Source organism: Athene cunicularia (assembly GCF_003259725.1).
Source record: "Athene cunicularia isolate RWA chromosome 1 unlocalized genomic scaffold, athCun1 chr1_part2, whole genome shotgun sequence".
NCBI classification, from domain to species: Eukaryota; Metazoa; Chordata; class Aves; order Strigiformes; family Strigidae; genus Athene; species Athene cunicularia.
The window spans coordinates 24382470-24400024 of NW_020799092.1; the positions used below are offsets into that span (position 1 = coordinate 24382470).

At 34.6% G+C, this 17555-nt stretch overlaps 1 protein-coding gene across 6 annotated transcripts in view; it reads right to left on the reverse strand.

Annotated features, from left to right (window-relative positions):
• CCDC91 (coiled-coil domain containing 91) overlaps positions 1-17555 on the reverse strand; it is a 147792-nt gene that overhangs the window by 40946 nt on the left and 89291 nt on the right. For all 6 annotated transcript variants that reach the window (XM_026868472.1, XM_026868467.1, XM_026868470.1 and 3 more), the window contains 3 exons: positions 7945-8037; positions 7712-7780; positions 5744-5920 (listed from right to left, as the gene is read on the reverse strand). In XM_026868472.1, coding sequence (XP_026724273.1) covers positions 5744-5920; positions 7712-7780; positions 7945-8037 — 339 coding nt within the window. The remainder of the gene's footprint in view (positions 1-5743; positions 5921-7711; positions 7781-7944; positions 8038-17555) is intronic.

Here is a 17555-nt window from a genome sequence, read left to right on the forward strand (position 1 = left end):
ACAAATTTTCTTTAGCTTCTTTTTTCTACTTGTCTACCCCTCCTGATTTCACCACATTTATGTAATTGAGTATTTAGCTTTGTAAAATGGTAACAACTACCATGCAGAGTTTTCTCTGATAGCATTATATCTACGGTAGCTACTGCTATAGCTACTCTGCACCACCCACTAATTACAAATACAATATATCATCCTTCTATTTTATCCAAAGTTTTTTGGATCTCATCATCCTATATCCACAAAGAACTTCTGGATTTTTGTTTTTTTTCAAAGAGAAGAAACAAGCAGGAAGAAGATGACAACGGAGAGCACTGACTACTGTTTTTTTCACTGAAGTTTATAATTGTACCCCACGAGCTTCACTGCAATTTTGAATTCTTGGGGGAAAATCTTCTCTTTCAGCCATATTACCTGTTATACTTTCTCCTTATCTAGAGGGCAATCATTTCTTTACTCAAATAAGTGTTCTAGAAAAAACTTTCTAGGGGAAGAATTGCACCAAGCATTCCTTTCAACACTGACAACTACCAGATATATTAAACTCTCCCCGAAGGGAAGTCGCCACTGTAAAAAAAATCCCACACAATGTATCAAACGGAGAGAAAAAAAATACTGGAGACATGCCAGCCTACATCTAGCCTGATGAATATATGCGTTCCTCATCTATAATGACTTTCCAATGTGTTGTAAAACCATCATGAGGTTACTGCGAAAACCAACATTATCTTTAATCAAAAGACTGCTCATTTCTTTCAAGGAGAGTTTATGTCCCTGATTTAAAATGCAAGTGCATCCTCCTCAAAAATTAAGAATCCTCCTCTGAATTAAAAAATAAACAAAACAAAACAAATGCCATCTCTTTAAAAAAGCACTAAGCAGCCCGATAGCACATGTATAAAATCTGAAAATGCTGCCAGTCTCCACAAAAAGGAAAGTCTTTTGGATGTCTAATACCTTACAGCCTCTTGAGACAGCGCTCTAGAAAAAAATTTCCTTGGTGACGTAATCTCATTTATCCCTTCAGAGTTATAAGGCTTCAGAGAATAATAATACATTCAACTTAGTTAAAAATCCCATGTCTCAAAGTAAACACCCCAAGTCATTGGACAGTCAAAGCTTTCATGAAAGGAAATGCAATATCTGTGTTATTTTAATCCTTTAATTTTTTAAAAAAAAAAAAAAAAAAAAAAGGAGAAGGGGGTATATCAAGGTTGTTCCATCAAGCCAAAATGTTAACTCAGCATGTCTTGGTTCCTACCTTCACTCTAAGTTTCACTTTACTCTGCTATTCCATATTTGGTAACAATATATTTTGATATTAATCCTGAGTTATTTATTAAACTGTCCTCAAGTCCCCAGAGTTTTCTCCGGAAATATTAAATTAATGAAATCTGATATGGAAGTAGCACCTCCTTATCTGCAGACTCAAAATTTATCTGGCTGAGAACAATTTTTTAGGACAAAGTTTTGTCAGGCATGAATATCCAACAAGTAGAAGCAATATGCATAAATATTCCAGATTTGCATCCACTCTTGGCTCTCCTTGCTGGCCACTCTGCAACTAAAAAAAAGTTTAAAATAATAACTGTATCATCCCTGCACAGCAAACACTCATCTTTTCTTCTTTTAAACAGATTATTTAGAAGATGAAGGGAAACATCACCACCTGATTCAGCAGAACTGTGATTTGCAAAGCTTTGCTGTTCTCATGCTAAAATTGCCTGATCAAAGAAACGTTAACTAGCATGCTTTAAGGTTTTTTCTGTTTGCTTTCTCATTTATAACCAAGTTTTACAAGGTTCTCCTAGTGTATGTGTTTACAAACTGGTGAAAAAAAATGTAATATTTTATAAAGAAAATTAGTGGGTAGTAAATTCCTCCTTTAAAACAAAGAATCACAACTCCTGAACATATTTTCTGGTCTAGAAGGCAAAGGAGAAGTCAACAAATTCATACCATTATAACACAGAACTTTATTTTCCCCAATTTTCAGCATTTAAATGTTTTGCAGATACACAGTGGTGCTGCAGTTTTTAAAATATGTCTTTCCCCTCTAGTTTACTCAACTCTTGCCCCATGCACACGATAGCGTCCTTTTCCCTAACGTTTCATTTAGTTTTACTTTTCAGTGTTTTACATTGATGTGCATCTTCTCTGCTCTTAATTTCCATCCATTTGGCAGAAATTCTTTTTCTTAAGGCCAGGATTGTAGGTTCTTGGTTATGATTCTCAGCGTCTGCTGACACTGTACTCTAGCTTCTACTACCCGAGTCACAATTCTCTTCAGGTCCTGTTTGGTTGTTAAATTTGGGGTCGCAATTTCTTCTGGTTTGTTTTTATTCAACTCTGACACAGACCAAAATAAATTTAAAATCTGTGTGGTTTAAATAATCTCAAACAAGACTGTAAAATATTGAATGTCTTCAAATTTTCCCATTAATTATTCCTAGAGTTACTTATGGGTACCATGACTGTAAACCATTCTGCCTCACTTATTTGCAGAAGGCTACATTGACACTTTCTGATCTTTCAATTTTTCAGACTTAAAGTATTAGTGAAGGAAAATTCCTTCTCTTTAATACTAAATTTAGTTCAAATCAGTAAAGCAAATCTCTTCAAATTAATTTACAGCAGAATAAAATTAATTTTTAATCTAGGTTTCTACGACAATTACTAGTGTGATACAAGAATAAAAAAGAAAAAGAGAAGTAAATACAAAAATATCTTTTCTTACTCTCACACAGATAATAAACGCTGATAAAATGAAGACAAACTAAGAGAAGACAGATTTTGTTAAAAACAAGTCAGGCTTCTCTTTTTGAGTATTAAGTTCCAAAATCATGCATTAGTCAGAAGGTTTTCTTTCTTGAAATAACAGTACTGCTCTTAAAGCTCTTTTTATATGTCTGATACCAAACGATTATTTTACATATTCACTTATATTCAACTACACTCAGTTGTTTCATTACTTGGTACTCAACATAATAATAGTATCGGGTGACAATTTTGAAGCAGGAAGCATAAAGAATTATACAGCACAGCATAAAGAATTAAATGAGGCAAGTGTTACATGGCCACAATTTTACATTTCATTGTCTAGAAATGTTAGACTGTATGTTTTACTTTTGGCCATTACAGAGCTGACTTGACGGATTGTCTAAACAATATTGAAAGAAAGTCAATAGTGCAGTTATAGCTCTTGAACGAGAAACCTTACAGTAAGAAAAACATAAATAAGAAATAAGGGAGTGGAAGGCTATACCCTGAAAAATTAATGTCCACACACAAACCGCCTGTAGTCCCAAGTGTTCTTCATTGCTAAACCAAAGCCACACCTGACACCCTACATCAGCTATCAGCTGGCACATTAGCTCTGCAGGACTTTTGTTGTCATTTTACGACCTGTTGTATGTCTGTAATAGCAATGCCCTAAAGGAGGCAGGCGAGTTCTTGGCAGAGGTCACAAGTGACAATTTCTGCAAGAAACAAATTTCTACATCAAAGTTCATCCTCCCCAAAGAATTTGTAATTGTTAATCCGAGAATAAAGAATGTAACTTCAAATATGCTATACATTTAGGTGAGAGAATTTTGGAAATCTCAAGAAAAAAAATCTGCATTTTCCTTAACTGAAGTTAGATTACGTATTTGAAAAAATCAACCTAACTCAAAGGAGACATTATAACTGAATAAGATAAATTATCCCTGTTACTATCAAAGTTCTCAGAGGTATCAATTTTTTAAAATGATGGAATTAACTAATGCCACACGGCTACAGCAAGAGCAAGATATTTACAGGAGAATTTATTACAATATAAATATATATTAATATATAAAAATATATAAAATACACTGAGATGTCAGTGCTGTTCATTGTCACAAGCACACCACCAGATATTCCAACACTATCAACTAGTGGATTAACTAGCAGCTTGAGCTGAAAAACTTGAATTTCTTCCTCAGAAAAGCACTGACATCTCAGGATATTTAAGACTTTTCTCTCTAAGAATACATCCGTTAATACTGAACTTTTAATGTTATCCTGTCTTGTGACAACATCATCAGCAATACCACCACCAAAAAACCCCTCTGGCAGTACACTCCACAAGGAAGGCAAACCTACTCTGAGTCACTACGTCAACTTAATCGACCACTCTCCCACCCCTGGGACATTTTACATGCTCCCCAAACCCATAAATACAGAACCCTGGCCAACCTCATGCATACCTCCAGCTACCAGAGTCCTTCACCAAAAATCCTCAGGATTCATCAAAACTCTCCACAAATTTCATTACCACATTCATCCTCCTATTAATCTCTTCATGTTCCACAAGCTGTAAAATTGCTGTCTTTTTCTTTATTTCTCTCCCTTCTATCAATAGGTTCTCTACACCCCTGGTACCAATTCTAATCCACAACAGCCTAAATGATTTGTACCTAACTAAACCCTGGGCAATTGTTCTCAGCTTGAATTTCACTTTGAAGTCGGCTGCTTATCCATTTGTTGTAAAGGAAAGGTTGGGTGCCTGAAGGCTTATTTCTATAGTAAAATTACAGTTTTGAAAACTGTCATCTTGCCACTTGAAATTTTTACATGCAAAAGAAGCAAAGAAGCTACATAATACAAAGTAAAATAGTTCTGCTTTAGAAATATAAGCAACACAGGGAATAATAATAGCTTAGCATCAAACCCCAAATTTTTGTGCAGTTGATTTTGTATGAGGTTAATCATTCTGTTTATCACTGGAAAAGGAAATGAGGTCTGTTTCCAAAGCGGTGATTTTTAAACTTCTGTGATTTTACTCCTATTTTTTTACTGTGATTTTTAAACTTCTGTGATTTTACTTCTGCTATTTTACTCCTATTTTACTTTAAATTCTAAAGGTCTTTTTTTGTTGTTGTTGCTATTCAGGATATAAAAACCATACAGTAATATCAAATTCCAACACCTGAATGAAACATACCTTGTTTGAAATTCTTCAGATTACAACATTCAAGTATGCCCACCAAGAAATCAATGAATTCACAGGCTGTCCCCCAAATATTTCTAGCATCAGAGACTACAACATTCAACTTTTGGAACAGTAATTTAACTGCTACTAGAACATGTTTAATTTGTAATTCCTTCAACTGCTAAAAGCAATGAGGGAATGTCCCTCTCGGTTTGTGTTAAGTGACATACAATTATCCTTATAGAAGCACTTCTCTAAAAAGGTAACTCTAGAAACATTTCTGGTTCATCAATGGTTTCGGTTTCAAATTTTATAACCCTTTATTTTGTCTAATTTGTCTAATATTTGTCTAATTTTTGTCTTTGAAAAATATCTTTTTACTAAGAGAGATAATGGAATTCCAGCAGAATAAGGAACAAATGTAACATCTTTTCCAGAGGTATGAAAAAGTCTTATAAACTGTCTACAACATGACTGCCACAATCTGAGCTAATCATCTCAGGCTCCTTTTGAAGTCAGTGGACAAACAGGCACTTGCAGGGCATGACCCATCTCATTTCAATATATACACCTGAAAAGCTTGCAGAAATTTTGTTCTGTATGTGCCAGCTTCTCACCATATACAGTCTAAATGAAGATAAACCAACAAGATTGCTGTGCACTGCAAATATCAACTAGGTGCACTGATGAATGATAGATATCATAAGAAAATCTACCACAACGTTTGGAAGACATTCAAAATTAAAAATAAAATACACAAAGCAGGTCCACGGCATAGTCATATATACTAACTTGATTATGCTTTCTTTGCTCTTGCATGGCTTCCCAAACAGCCTGGGCAATCTTCTCTTTATGTCTGTCACATTCCGCCTCCCACATTTTTCTTTCTTCTGCATGTATCTTCTCCATATTTCTCCTCTCCTCCTCTACTGCTTTCAGAACAGCCTCCTGCACAACTTCTTTTTCAGCCTTTGAAACAAATCAAGCACAAATAAATGACCAAAATATCCAGCATGGGTGCCTAACTCATATATATTACTTCTTCTAATGAGATCTTTGAGCTAACAAGATATGGAAAGTGAAAATATTCACTTCTGAACTATAAACTTAAATTTATCTTAAGGTGTTACCAAGCAGGTATTACTATTGGACAAAGAAAAAAGAAGTAATAAGCAAGGATGTTGAATTCCCACCTACTGAAAACAAAATATATCATAACTAGGTTGCTTAATGTCAACACAAAAAACATGCAGCAGAAACCACGTAAGAGTAGGTACATCATGGGCATCCCTACACTGCTTGATATTCCCATATATGAGCTATTTCTGCTCGTATCTAAAGTCCAAAAACAGTTTGAGAGATTTCTGTGGCAAAGTAGTCAATATCTACTTAAAACAAACGTGTCTTCCCTCCCAAAGCTCCCTAGCTATGCATTCTGCAAGAGGTATTGGTTCATTTAATTTTATTTTTTTCAATATTTATATTCAACCATTACATGAAATCATCAGAAAACACACACTGAATTTGAAGTATCAGGGACAGCTCTACACATGCCGAGCCACGCAAATATATTTATCAGCAAGTCAATCATTGTGTAGTATCGACAAATAAATAATAGCAGGTTGAAGTTCAAAATAAACAAACACGGGCTGACAAAACACACCCACACCCCCCTGAATTTTATTAAGGTTACAAGTCATTCCAATGCCCTTTGGTGGTGATTATGGAATTTGAGGCATTTTAAGGTTACAGGGCATTCCAATGCCCTTTGTAACTTTACTTGATTACGGTCAAGTAAAGTTACAAGGGGCAAAAAAATACTGGGTTCCTCAAATACCTGCACTCATATAGCCGTTATTTGTCATTCACCACGACTTGTTTTTATTTAGACATTCATAAAATATAATAAAAATGTAAGTTTTAAAAAAATGCCCTATTAAATTAACATATTTTATTATAAACACATTTTCCCCTAGATATCAACCATGGAACACACGTTTCTTGTGTTACTGAATGTCACTCAGAGGTGCTCAGCTAGTGTGCATATACTCCATAGGAAGATATGCAGGAACTGATAACTTAGCCTAACCAGCTGTGCTAGGTAACTTACATCACCAGTTTTCCCAGATCATTACATGCAACAGAAGTTTTGTACTGGATTCTACCTCAGTGTTAGAAATGAAAGACAGCATAACATTTATAAAATTACTGCCCTAACCCCAATGCACTTAATAATGAAATAGAAGAAATCATATTTTAAAAAGCGAATACTCACTTTCAGTCAAAACCCACTTAAATAATATAATTCAAAAATGTGTTAAAATGTCCACATTTTTATACAATTTATAAAAAAGTTCTGTCCTCATTGAAAATGACCATATTTAACAGAAGTTAAATAAGACACCACGTTAATTGTCTTATTAAGATGACATCCGCTGACCCTGCTATCTAACTTTTCAAATCAAGACATACTGATGTTGTTAACTGAAAGACCACAGAGCCAGGTATTTAGGTAACACTAACAACTGAACTGCAATACTGTGACTTACCTAATTCAGAGGCTATCTTAGATAGAAGTTATCTGTATTAAGGCACAGGATATAGCAAACGTGTTCATGATTCCTCTAACTAGCTTCTTTTAAACACAGATGAGAACACAGAGTTTTGACAAATTTAGTTATGACACGAGTTGATGAATGTGGCATTTGTAACGACACACGCAGCATCCACATTGCATGTCTACTGCTTCACAAGAGATACCTTTGCAGCAGCTGCCACAGCCTCCTTACTTCTTTGTCTTTCTTCATCCAAACACTTGTCGAGCACTTCCTGTAAATGTTATGAAAAATTAAACTGTAATATACCACAAAGGAGTGGCTAAAAATAATTTCGAACAAAGTGCTCTTCATGTCAATAATTGTGACAGGATCGTTCCTAAGGAACTCCATGGTGAAGATAAGATTTTTTTTTTTTTTGGTAAATAAAAGCATTACCTTGTGTTTTTGTGACTGCTGCATCAAAGCTTCTTCTATCTTTTCTGACAACACTTCCTTCTCTGCTTCCAAAATGTCAAGAAGTCGCTGATGCTATTGGGAGAAATGATATTATTGTAACCACAGTCTGTTAATAAAACAGACAAAATGAATTAATCCGAGACACTTCAAGTTTGTCAGTTGCTTACAACATGATTTAAAATACAGATTCAGTTCAATGACATATACAGCGCTTCTTTAATTGATTTAATATATGAAAAAATTACAATAATAAGAAATGTTTAGCTTATTGATTATCTAATACTTCCTCTCAGTCTGAAGGGTATTATGAAAGAAGTTGAAAAAAAAAATCACTATATAAAAACAATGCTCATAAAATCATAAAGACAGTCTAAGCAACACCACACTTTAAACAGTTCATTTAAATAGCTGCAAAATTTAAAATATGTTTGTACTACTTCCCAGTTATATGAATAGAGGGCAGAAGGCAAATGTAATTTTTGCAACAGTTTGTGGTACCATGAACTTTGAAAGTCAGGAAATGAGAGCAAAAGAGAATGCTGCTTTCTTATAATTTTCTTGCAATCAGAATAATTTTTTCAGGGGGAAAATGAACACTGAAGTGACCAGGTAATCTATATGTAGATGTATAACCCGTCACTGTTCTTGATCACAACCCATTCATCTGTTTTTCACTAAACCAAGTAAAGCATTTCAAAGATGTGGGGTTTGTCTGTAAGAGTTAAGCTGTTTTCCAAAACTAAAAATTATTACTGGAAATTATTTATGTTGGGTATTTGTCATGAGATAATTGCTATCAAGTCAGTACACATTTTTATAGGTTATTTAAGAGACGATATATTATAACCTTACAGTATCAATACATAATAATATTTCACAAGATCACCATAACGAAAGTGTAAGAGTAGAGTTTTACTTAAATAAAAGCGTACATAACAAACATAAAATTTTCAACACAAACACTTATGCAGGCAAACAGCCCTTTCACCAGCATTTCTAAGAAACGGGCATTTCTGTTTCATGAATTTTATTATGTTTTAATTATAAGTGTCTCTAATGGCAGCTAGAAACACATTACCAAACTGCAATACTATGTTCTGAAAAATATTTTTTCATTTGAAGAATAGAATAGAAAACTTCTAGACTGCTTTATAAAATAAAACACCTATCTGCCCTTCCAGGATAAACATGTAAAGAGGCATTTCCTTGTGAATTTACTTAAAATAGGTCTGAATGGAGCAGACATATTCTAATGGAAAACACCTGTGGAAGGAGTGGTGAAATTCACATCATGGTTATACTTAATGATGTGGAACTAACTTTTCTTGTGGGCTCAGTATTTTCAGACATTAGCTTTAACTATCGGGGCACTTACAGAAATTATTTTTTTCCCAGTAACTCAGAGGTGAAACAATAAATGGATTTTATTAAAGAATCTCCATGACTCTTCACTTGACTGACTGCACAGACTAGAAATCTGTCATTTTAATTTCATTTGAAAGAATGACACAACAGAAGACAAATTTGTTAACAGAAATACGCCACAAATCAAAGTTTACTAAAGTCAGTTAAAAGACAAACTTTATTTGCTTCAGTCAAGAACCAGCGAGGGACACTCTAAGGAGAGCTTGTTAGAGAAAATCGCCTCTAACTGTTAAACACCTACAACAGAAGAGCAGTCAACTTGTTGAGAAAGATTAGAATTTGGAGTGTAAGACTTGCATGCCGTTAATCCCACTTTGGCCACTAGGTTATCTAGGTTACATACGAAGACTGTGCATGCATATTCCAAGTTGTCATAATGGGCCAGCTACCGGCTGTATTTTACAACATTCTCCATAAGACTACAATTTTCAACCTTTAAATTTGAGGGCACTTTTTAGAAATTTTATTTTACATATATGTGTAAGAAGACATCCAAAACCATCCTGGGGAAGTCCTGAAACAGGCAGACGTTTCCATTAATACAATATAGCACATGTATACGTGACCAACGGAGACAACTAACGGCTGTTCTCTGTGCAGATGAAATGATTTCATGACTACAGCCTTCTGCATGGAGTTTTCTTTTTATAAACCTATGGTAGACCTACTGTCCTGAAAAATACAGGTATCAGGACCAAAAATTTTATCATACATTAACCTGAAATGTTCTGGTCTTTAACACATCTCCAAAGTGAAAAATCTATCTCCTTCACTGCAAAGAAGAGTGCACAACTAAATCCAGAGATCAACTCTCCATCCTAAATGAGAAAAAGTTACTCCAGTTGGTTGTTACAGTAATAAGGAGTTTAACACCTGGACATATGAGTTCCATGGAGATACAGCATACGAAAGAAACGGAAATAAAGACAGTAGTATAAGATAAATCAGTTTGCTGCTTCTAGAAGCAGAAGGAGAAATCCTTAAAATACAAGATGCTGCTTTTGCTTGCTATTTCAACTGCAAAAAAAGTTGCCTAGAAGTAAACAATTACCATAAAAATTAAGGCTGCTGTGACTGCCATTTGCAGTGGGATTACTTTGAGCTTAGGATGTCCTATTTCCTTGGTAGATTAGAAAAGCCATATGGTTTTACATATTGAGTTTTATGGAATTCACAGAAATTCAGTAAGAACTGTATTAAGAACTGTATCTGTGTACAGAAACGCATTAGTTCTTGTTTTTCAAGATACCACAGGTAACTATTTGTGAGCAGATTTAGAATGCTTTCAGAATAAATTCTAATGTCTTCTGGCATATTTCAGTGCAACTTCTTTTACATTATCCCCATTTCTCATGAAAACGTTAAATTTATCATTTCAAGACTGTAAGCCTCTTGTGAATAGCTTGGCACGTCCTTTCCTATTATAATGTAAATGTTTATTCATGTGGAATAATCCTTCCATAAATGGTTACCTTCATATCTGAACTTCCAAAAGTTCATACATCATCACAAATGTTGCAACAGCTGTCCATACAACCCTGTAAAGCAAATTCTCTTCTACCAGTCCTACAGAAATACCTTGAAGAGCTGTTTATTTGGCTTGAGAATTTGTATTTGGCCAAATAGTTTTCTCTTTCAAAGAGAAATGTACCTTAAGAGATTAAGTGACATAAATTATATGAAAAGAAATAAGTAACTGTAAATAAACAAAGCAGAATAATACGTGAACTGCTTCTCCCTGAAACAGGTCTTGAGTCCAGAAAGCCCACACTGCATAGTTATCATAGACAGAATAAAAAGGATGAAAGCTTCCATTCTGCTTGTAATTAATAAGCAACTTAATTACTTATCAAGAACTTTTATTTTTTCCAAGGTACTGTACCCCACAGCAGTATTAGCCCTCATGTGGAGCCACGGAATATCCTTGAAAGTTGTGCTTATTAAAATGATGTAAAGCGAGCTCAGTGGTATTATAAAACCATTTCATAGAAAAGAATGCACCACCTTGTCATCTGAATTCCTTCTTACAGAAGCACAGAGCTTTCGAAGGCATACTTGGGTGCTAAGGTTATGCATAACACTTGAGCAGAAATTGTGGGAAGTTACGGACAGTAAAGGTTCCTGTGCATTCCCTCTTCTCACGGTGATAAAGAAAATTTTGGCTACTTCTGTATAAGGACAGCATTCTGACAGACTGAAAAAAAGCAGTAATGCAAAGGAAATGATTAATGAATGTGTGAATAGAAATCCGAGCTTTTAGTTTAAATGTCTCTGCACAGCAAGCTATTGTAAGCCTTCTGGAACTAGTCTTTATATTAGGGCAACTAGCTTTGTACTTCAGATTGAAAAATAATCCATAGAACTTCTAAGTAGAATTTATTACATAAAAGCATCGGGTACATTAATTTTCTAGACATATGCAGAATGACTTTGTACTCTGGTACTAAATGGCCATAATGAACTTTATATACATTCAGCGCTTCCTCAGTTGGTCTTTCAGATTAAGTTATTAAAGGGAGTCGAAGGTTAAAAACATATAAAAGTTGAGCTTCACCTCAGCACTTACACTTTGAGAGCTTTCCAGTGCTTCTGTATCTTTAGCTAACAGGAAACAACAGGATGTTTTAGGTTCATTTAACGTGGCTTGTAGATTTTTGTTCAACTATAGGAAAGGTCTCTTAACAATCCAGATCACTGTTGAATTAAAGATCATGCATGCTGAGATAAATGTCTACAGCTAAGCAAACGTAGAACCCCCTCCCCTTCTCCACAGGAATAATAGCTATTGAAAGGCGAGTTGAATGGATCTCATTCAGCATTTCTAGTTGCCACAGGTAAGAATTATGAACATGTTCCTCTCTCTGTTAGAAAGTATTAAAGGAATAAAAGAAGAGCGTTGAGACTTAAGGCACAACTCTTGAGTTATCTGTGTGCTGCATTTTGATTCCCAAGCATTGCAGGGGCCACTTTCTCTTAGGCTTATCTGGACATCAAAGTTGGAGGTCTCCTGGTAATTGTACCTGTCAAGAGGATATTGCCCATGCTTCAACACGTAAACCTAACAAAACCTTTCAAGAAAGAGTGATCAGCCTCCTAAAAGTAGGCTAATGGCTACAGTCCTATGTAAAATAATCAAGTTTCTTCCAGTTTTCCTGTGAAAGTTATGATGGAGAACTACTTATGATGCCTTACGTTTGGAAAAAAAGCACCTAAACTGTGTGGAGTGTAAGACACTGTCCATGAAGTTTTCAAATGGAAGTTGAAATGAAAGGTTCTTTTATTAATCAACAATCCAAGAACCAGAAAACAGGTAATAAAATTCTAAACCTGTTGGGGCTTTGAATCCAATTATCCAGCTGTTGTTAAACAAATATACCTTACTGACTCTAAAGTGCAAAAATAGTAATTGATAAAAAGTTATGAAAAAAAAAAAAAAAAAAAAAAAAAAAAAGTCCTGAACTGGAAATACAGTGGATGAACCAGCATGAAGCCAAAATAAATCTCAATGAAAACTCCACTTTAGTTCAACAAGAAAGTTTTCAGCCAGTGTTAAGTTTGCTAGGCTGTGCATTCACATTGTGCAGGTCATCTATAAGGCACAGTGGGCAGCAGAACACTACGCAGAGATACTCAGCCAGATTGAAAAAACTTTAGCTTAGGTACAACCAATAGTATAGCTCTTGAATGCATCACTTTGCCTGAACTATCTTCCATAGCCCAGAACACTTACATACCCCTCCTTCTGACAAAGCCATAAATTGAATCCTTTTATTTCTTATACAGGGAGAATATGGTTAAGAGTGCAAAATTCTGATGTGTAAAAATTCTGAGGAGCAAATTGTAGTGGGACATGATGTCCTGATGAGACAAGAGAAGTGTTTTCCAATTAAAAAAACCTCTCAAACTTTTTAGAAAAATGGTATTACAAAGTGGAGAGAAATACTTGTATTTCTATTCTACTTTCTGGAAAGTAGCAAGAGAGGGTCAAGAAGACTCTTCTGAAAATCAACTTAAAACAAAAGGCATTCAAAAATAGGTTATAATGTTTTCCTCCCTGCAAGAAGTTCTCTAGGCAATGGTTCCAAATGAAAATCGTTTGATGTAGATTCAAATATAAATACAGAGGTCCTGTGGTTTTTCTTGATTCCTGTAAAAAAGAAATCAAAAAAATCTTTCTTTTTTTCCTGGAATGTGAGTCACAGAAGACATTGTAAACAGATTTAATCACAATAGCAACTAGTCAGTCTTTTTTGGTATTTTTATATATTAAAGTTATTTCTGAGGAAACATGACATTTTTCTTTCAGGTAAGCATCTTCTGAAGGATTATAGAGTATATGTTATAATAATTCATAGAGTAAATGAAATAATGCAGGATACAAACTATTTTGCAGCTAAAACTCTGTATTAAAGCTATTAATAACTAATTCTAATTTAGTTCAGTTATAATTCCTTGCATATTCCTATTAATGCTAAACTGCAAATTTTAAGAAAAAATAGAATAGAGGTTATTTTACACGAACTGAAATGCTCTTTTAAAATATTGATAGTTTCTTCCAGGGCCCTGTACTGTTTCATTTAAAAGGAAACAAGTACAGGATTTAATCCACAAATGAAGATGCAATTCATTTGGTATAACTAATAAGCATCCAATTTATGCTTCTGCAGATTGTTTCCTTCACCATATTGAGTAAATCATCGTGCACAGCTCGCCAAATCCAGTATGGATAAATTAATTTTGTTAGCTGCTGTTCATAGCTTATGTAGGAGTAGTCAGTTAATCATTCAAAAACAAAATAGCAAACAACATCACAGAACAACCAAAGTTGATACGAATATTCTAAACAGAGAGGAAAAAAAAAAAAAAAAAGCTTGCACTACTTGTAGTATCACTGCAACAAAATAATGTTATTTCACATGTTCACACATCTTTTATCTGAGGAAACAATTTTCACACACTAATGAAATGACACTTGGAACCTCCTTTTAATGGTATAATTCTGATAAACAGTATATTAACACATAAGTATGTCATAAGTATGTTTAATTCACCCTCAGTGAATGACCAGACCTTCTTGTAACTACAGAGTTTTTTAATCTAATGAAACTGCATTGCAGTTAGTAGCTTAGCAGAAAAAAAATACAGGCATAATAAGACTTTCTCTCTCATCTCCAGTTGTTTTTTTGTTGGGGTTTTTTGTTTTTTTTTTTTGTACTATCATTACATATGGACATAGAACAATCCCCGTCCCTCGAGATTTGGGGAAAAATTATCCTCAGAAACATTTAGCAAATCTTTCAGTATTTCATACAGCAGCACAAATAACAAACCACTGGATTGGGCTTTTTAAGAATTCACCAATTCAAATTTGTTCACCTATTTTAAAAAGAAATCTTCTCAACCCACAAAGTTCTATTTCTGTCTCTCATGAAGGAATCTAACGGTAGGAAGAAACTACACAGGTCGTGGGAAACATTATCTCTGTGTGAGAGGGAGATGACCTAACAAAAATACACAGTTACAGCATCATAATTTTGTAATGTTATCAAAATATGCCCATTTCTACATCCTATTCAAAATATTATCCTGAGGAAAAAGGCAACCTTATTAAAACATTAATAATAGTTTTCTGCTCCTGTAGAAAGGGCACCTATATTTAACAGCATATCCTTCTATATTGCACCTTTTCACCACTGCTAAATTATGCCCAAGTCAAATGACAAGATCTGGTAATCTTAACTGGTTTCCTACACCGTCCTCACTATCTGTGGCATCTGAGCGTTTGGCAGTGCAAGGTGGAAAATCTGTCTGAAGAATTCCAACATCTGTTACATATTTCCACTTCCTCAAATTATAACTTATTACTGCATGGTTGAACTGTATCTTTTTGCCAGTTTGAGGTCCAAGCGGCTAACAAAGCAGCAAAACTTTTCTAAGAGAAAGCTCAGGAATCAGCAAAACATTGTTAAACCAGAAAAGTTAAAACAATGAAAACATAAAGAAAAATTGTAATAGCTGTAATAAAATAAGCCTATCCTCGTACTCTGGGTTCCACTCACCAGTATAGAAACTGTGTCATTCGAGGCACATCCGAAGCTGAAATTAAGCTTAAAACATTTTGCTGCATACGTGCTTCACTGTTTTTATAAATAATGTGAGAAGCTATGCAAAGTCATCTAACAATGAAAGTACATTTCTCAGAAAGCACACACAGTAATAAAGACTATTAAAAACCCCACAAACTTCGAGGTCCTAAGGGTACAGAGATAAGGAACCTCAGGAAATATGAAGGAAAAATAATATTAAAAAAAATAAATATTAATTAGCCCTTCTGTTTTTGCGATCTAATTCATTTGACAGCCTATATGAGTTCTCACAAAACTGCTCCGTCCATCAAGAGAAATAAAAGGAAATGAACTCCTAAAATATGAGCAATATAAACTGCAAGATGTTCAGTAACGGAAGACAGCAAAATGGACTAGAAAAATAATCTTTCAACAATAGCTGACAGCAAAATGATTGATGAGAAAAATCACACTATGGTTACTTAGTTGCTCAGATTTGACATGAGCTGATGATACAAATTCATAACAAGTAATGAAGATTTTAAGGACACTTGTTATATAAGCAAAAAGCAGACAGCAAAAAATCCCAGTAAAGAGCTACTTTCAAGTGGAACTTGACAAATCCAAGGAATCAAACTCAATTTCCGAAGATTTTTGGTCGAGACTCTGAAAGTATCCTGGCTGAATTAACAGGGCAAAGAGATTGCAAAATCATCCTCTAACTAGCTTGTGATAGCGGACAGATTTGAATGAAGTTAGAAAACTCTGGTAAGAGTTTACATTTTTTTCAAAAAATAGCTATGCCTCTTCGGATCTCAGCAATGTCGCTTTTATTTTGGGAGGTAAATACTAAGCAATGCTGGTTACAAAGTCAACACATACAAACCCAAAACACAGAGCGAGGATAAATCAAATTTTTTCAGGGTTTAAGGAAAACAAACAAAAACACCTTCCCAGGACAGGAAGAACTGATTCTTGATCTTTTCACTCTTAGCTCTCTCTATAGATGCAGGAGGTATTATGAATTCAGGAATAAATGACTCAAATTGCCACGAAGATGCCAATAAATTTTTTTTTTTCCCCGTTTACATAATCAGGAACTACCAAAGAATAAAGAAGTTCTGAAAGTCTAATTTTGCTCTTGGCAGAAGAGTGGCAGACCCTAAAAGACACATCTAGATGAACTGTGCTTAAGGATGAGAGGTTAGGTGCAAAGTGAATTAGATTAAAACATAACAGAAATGACCGATGGGAAGTGCTTCATTTTGGAGAGAATGATTCCCACAGCAGCAAACTGCAAGATTTCTGAGAACTGAGAGGAAGTGCCCAAAGAAGGGGACATTATAAATATTCCCAAGAATTTCCAAACCTCTCATAGCTGGAATTATTGAAACAGAAATGTTACGTCCACCACAGTCTTAATTTTTCCAGTCTGCAAGTCTTCAGGACTATTCAAATGCCTACTACTCTCGCTGCAAAAACTGGGTAATGTCTCCTAAAAATAAAAATATTCAAAATTCTCTAAGAATATGGTTTGCATATGCTCCCTTCAAGATGATGCATCAAATAAGATTTCACAATTACTACCATTAGACGGGAAAAAAACTAAAACCTCTTCTGTTTATGAGAGGGAGAAAAAATAAAGTCATAAAATAAGCATTGTTATATAAACATACTGCAAGTTAGATATAAAATCAAGATTTGAAATAATAGAAAATTATACTTCTGGACCGTGGAACTAAGTTGCTGAACGAAATATTTATTGTGGCGTATAAAAAAATCTCATATTATACAAGAGAAGTATTCTTTACGTTTGACATTTTAGGAATTGTTGGGGCACTTACTGGTACTCTTCACAGAAGGCTGCGCAAAACACATCCAAATACTGGGGAAGGTAAGGTACCTATCATATTCCAGCAGCTCATTACTCCTGTCACACCAGTTTTCTGCTTGTCCGCAAGCTGCTCTTGGAAGCATCATACACTTCAAAAATCCGAGTTCTAGGAACTTCTATTTTGACTGACCTTTCAGCAAACTGTTTTCAAATTTAAGCTAAACCAGTACTTCTGTGAGCGTGTCTCAAAAAACGGGCACAAGGTT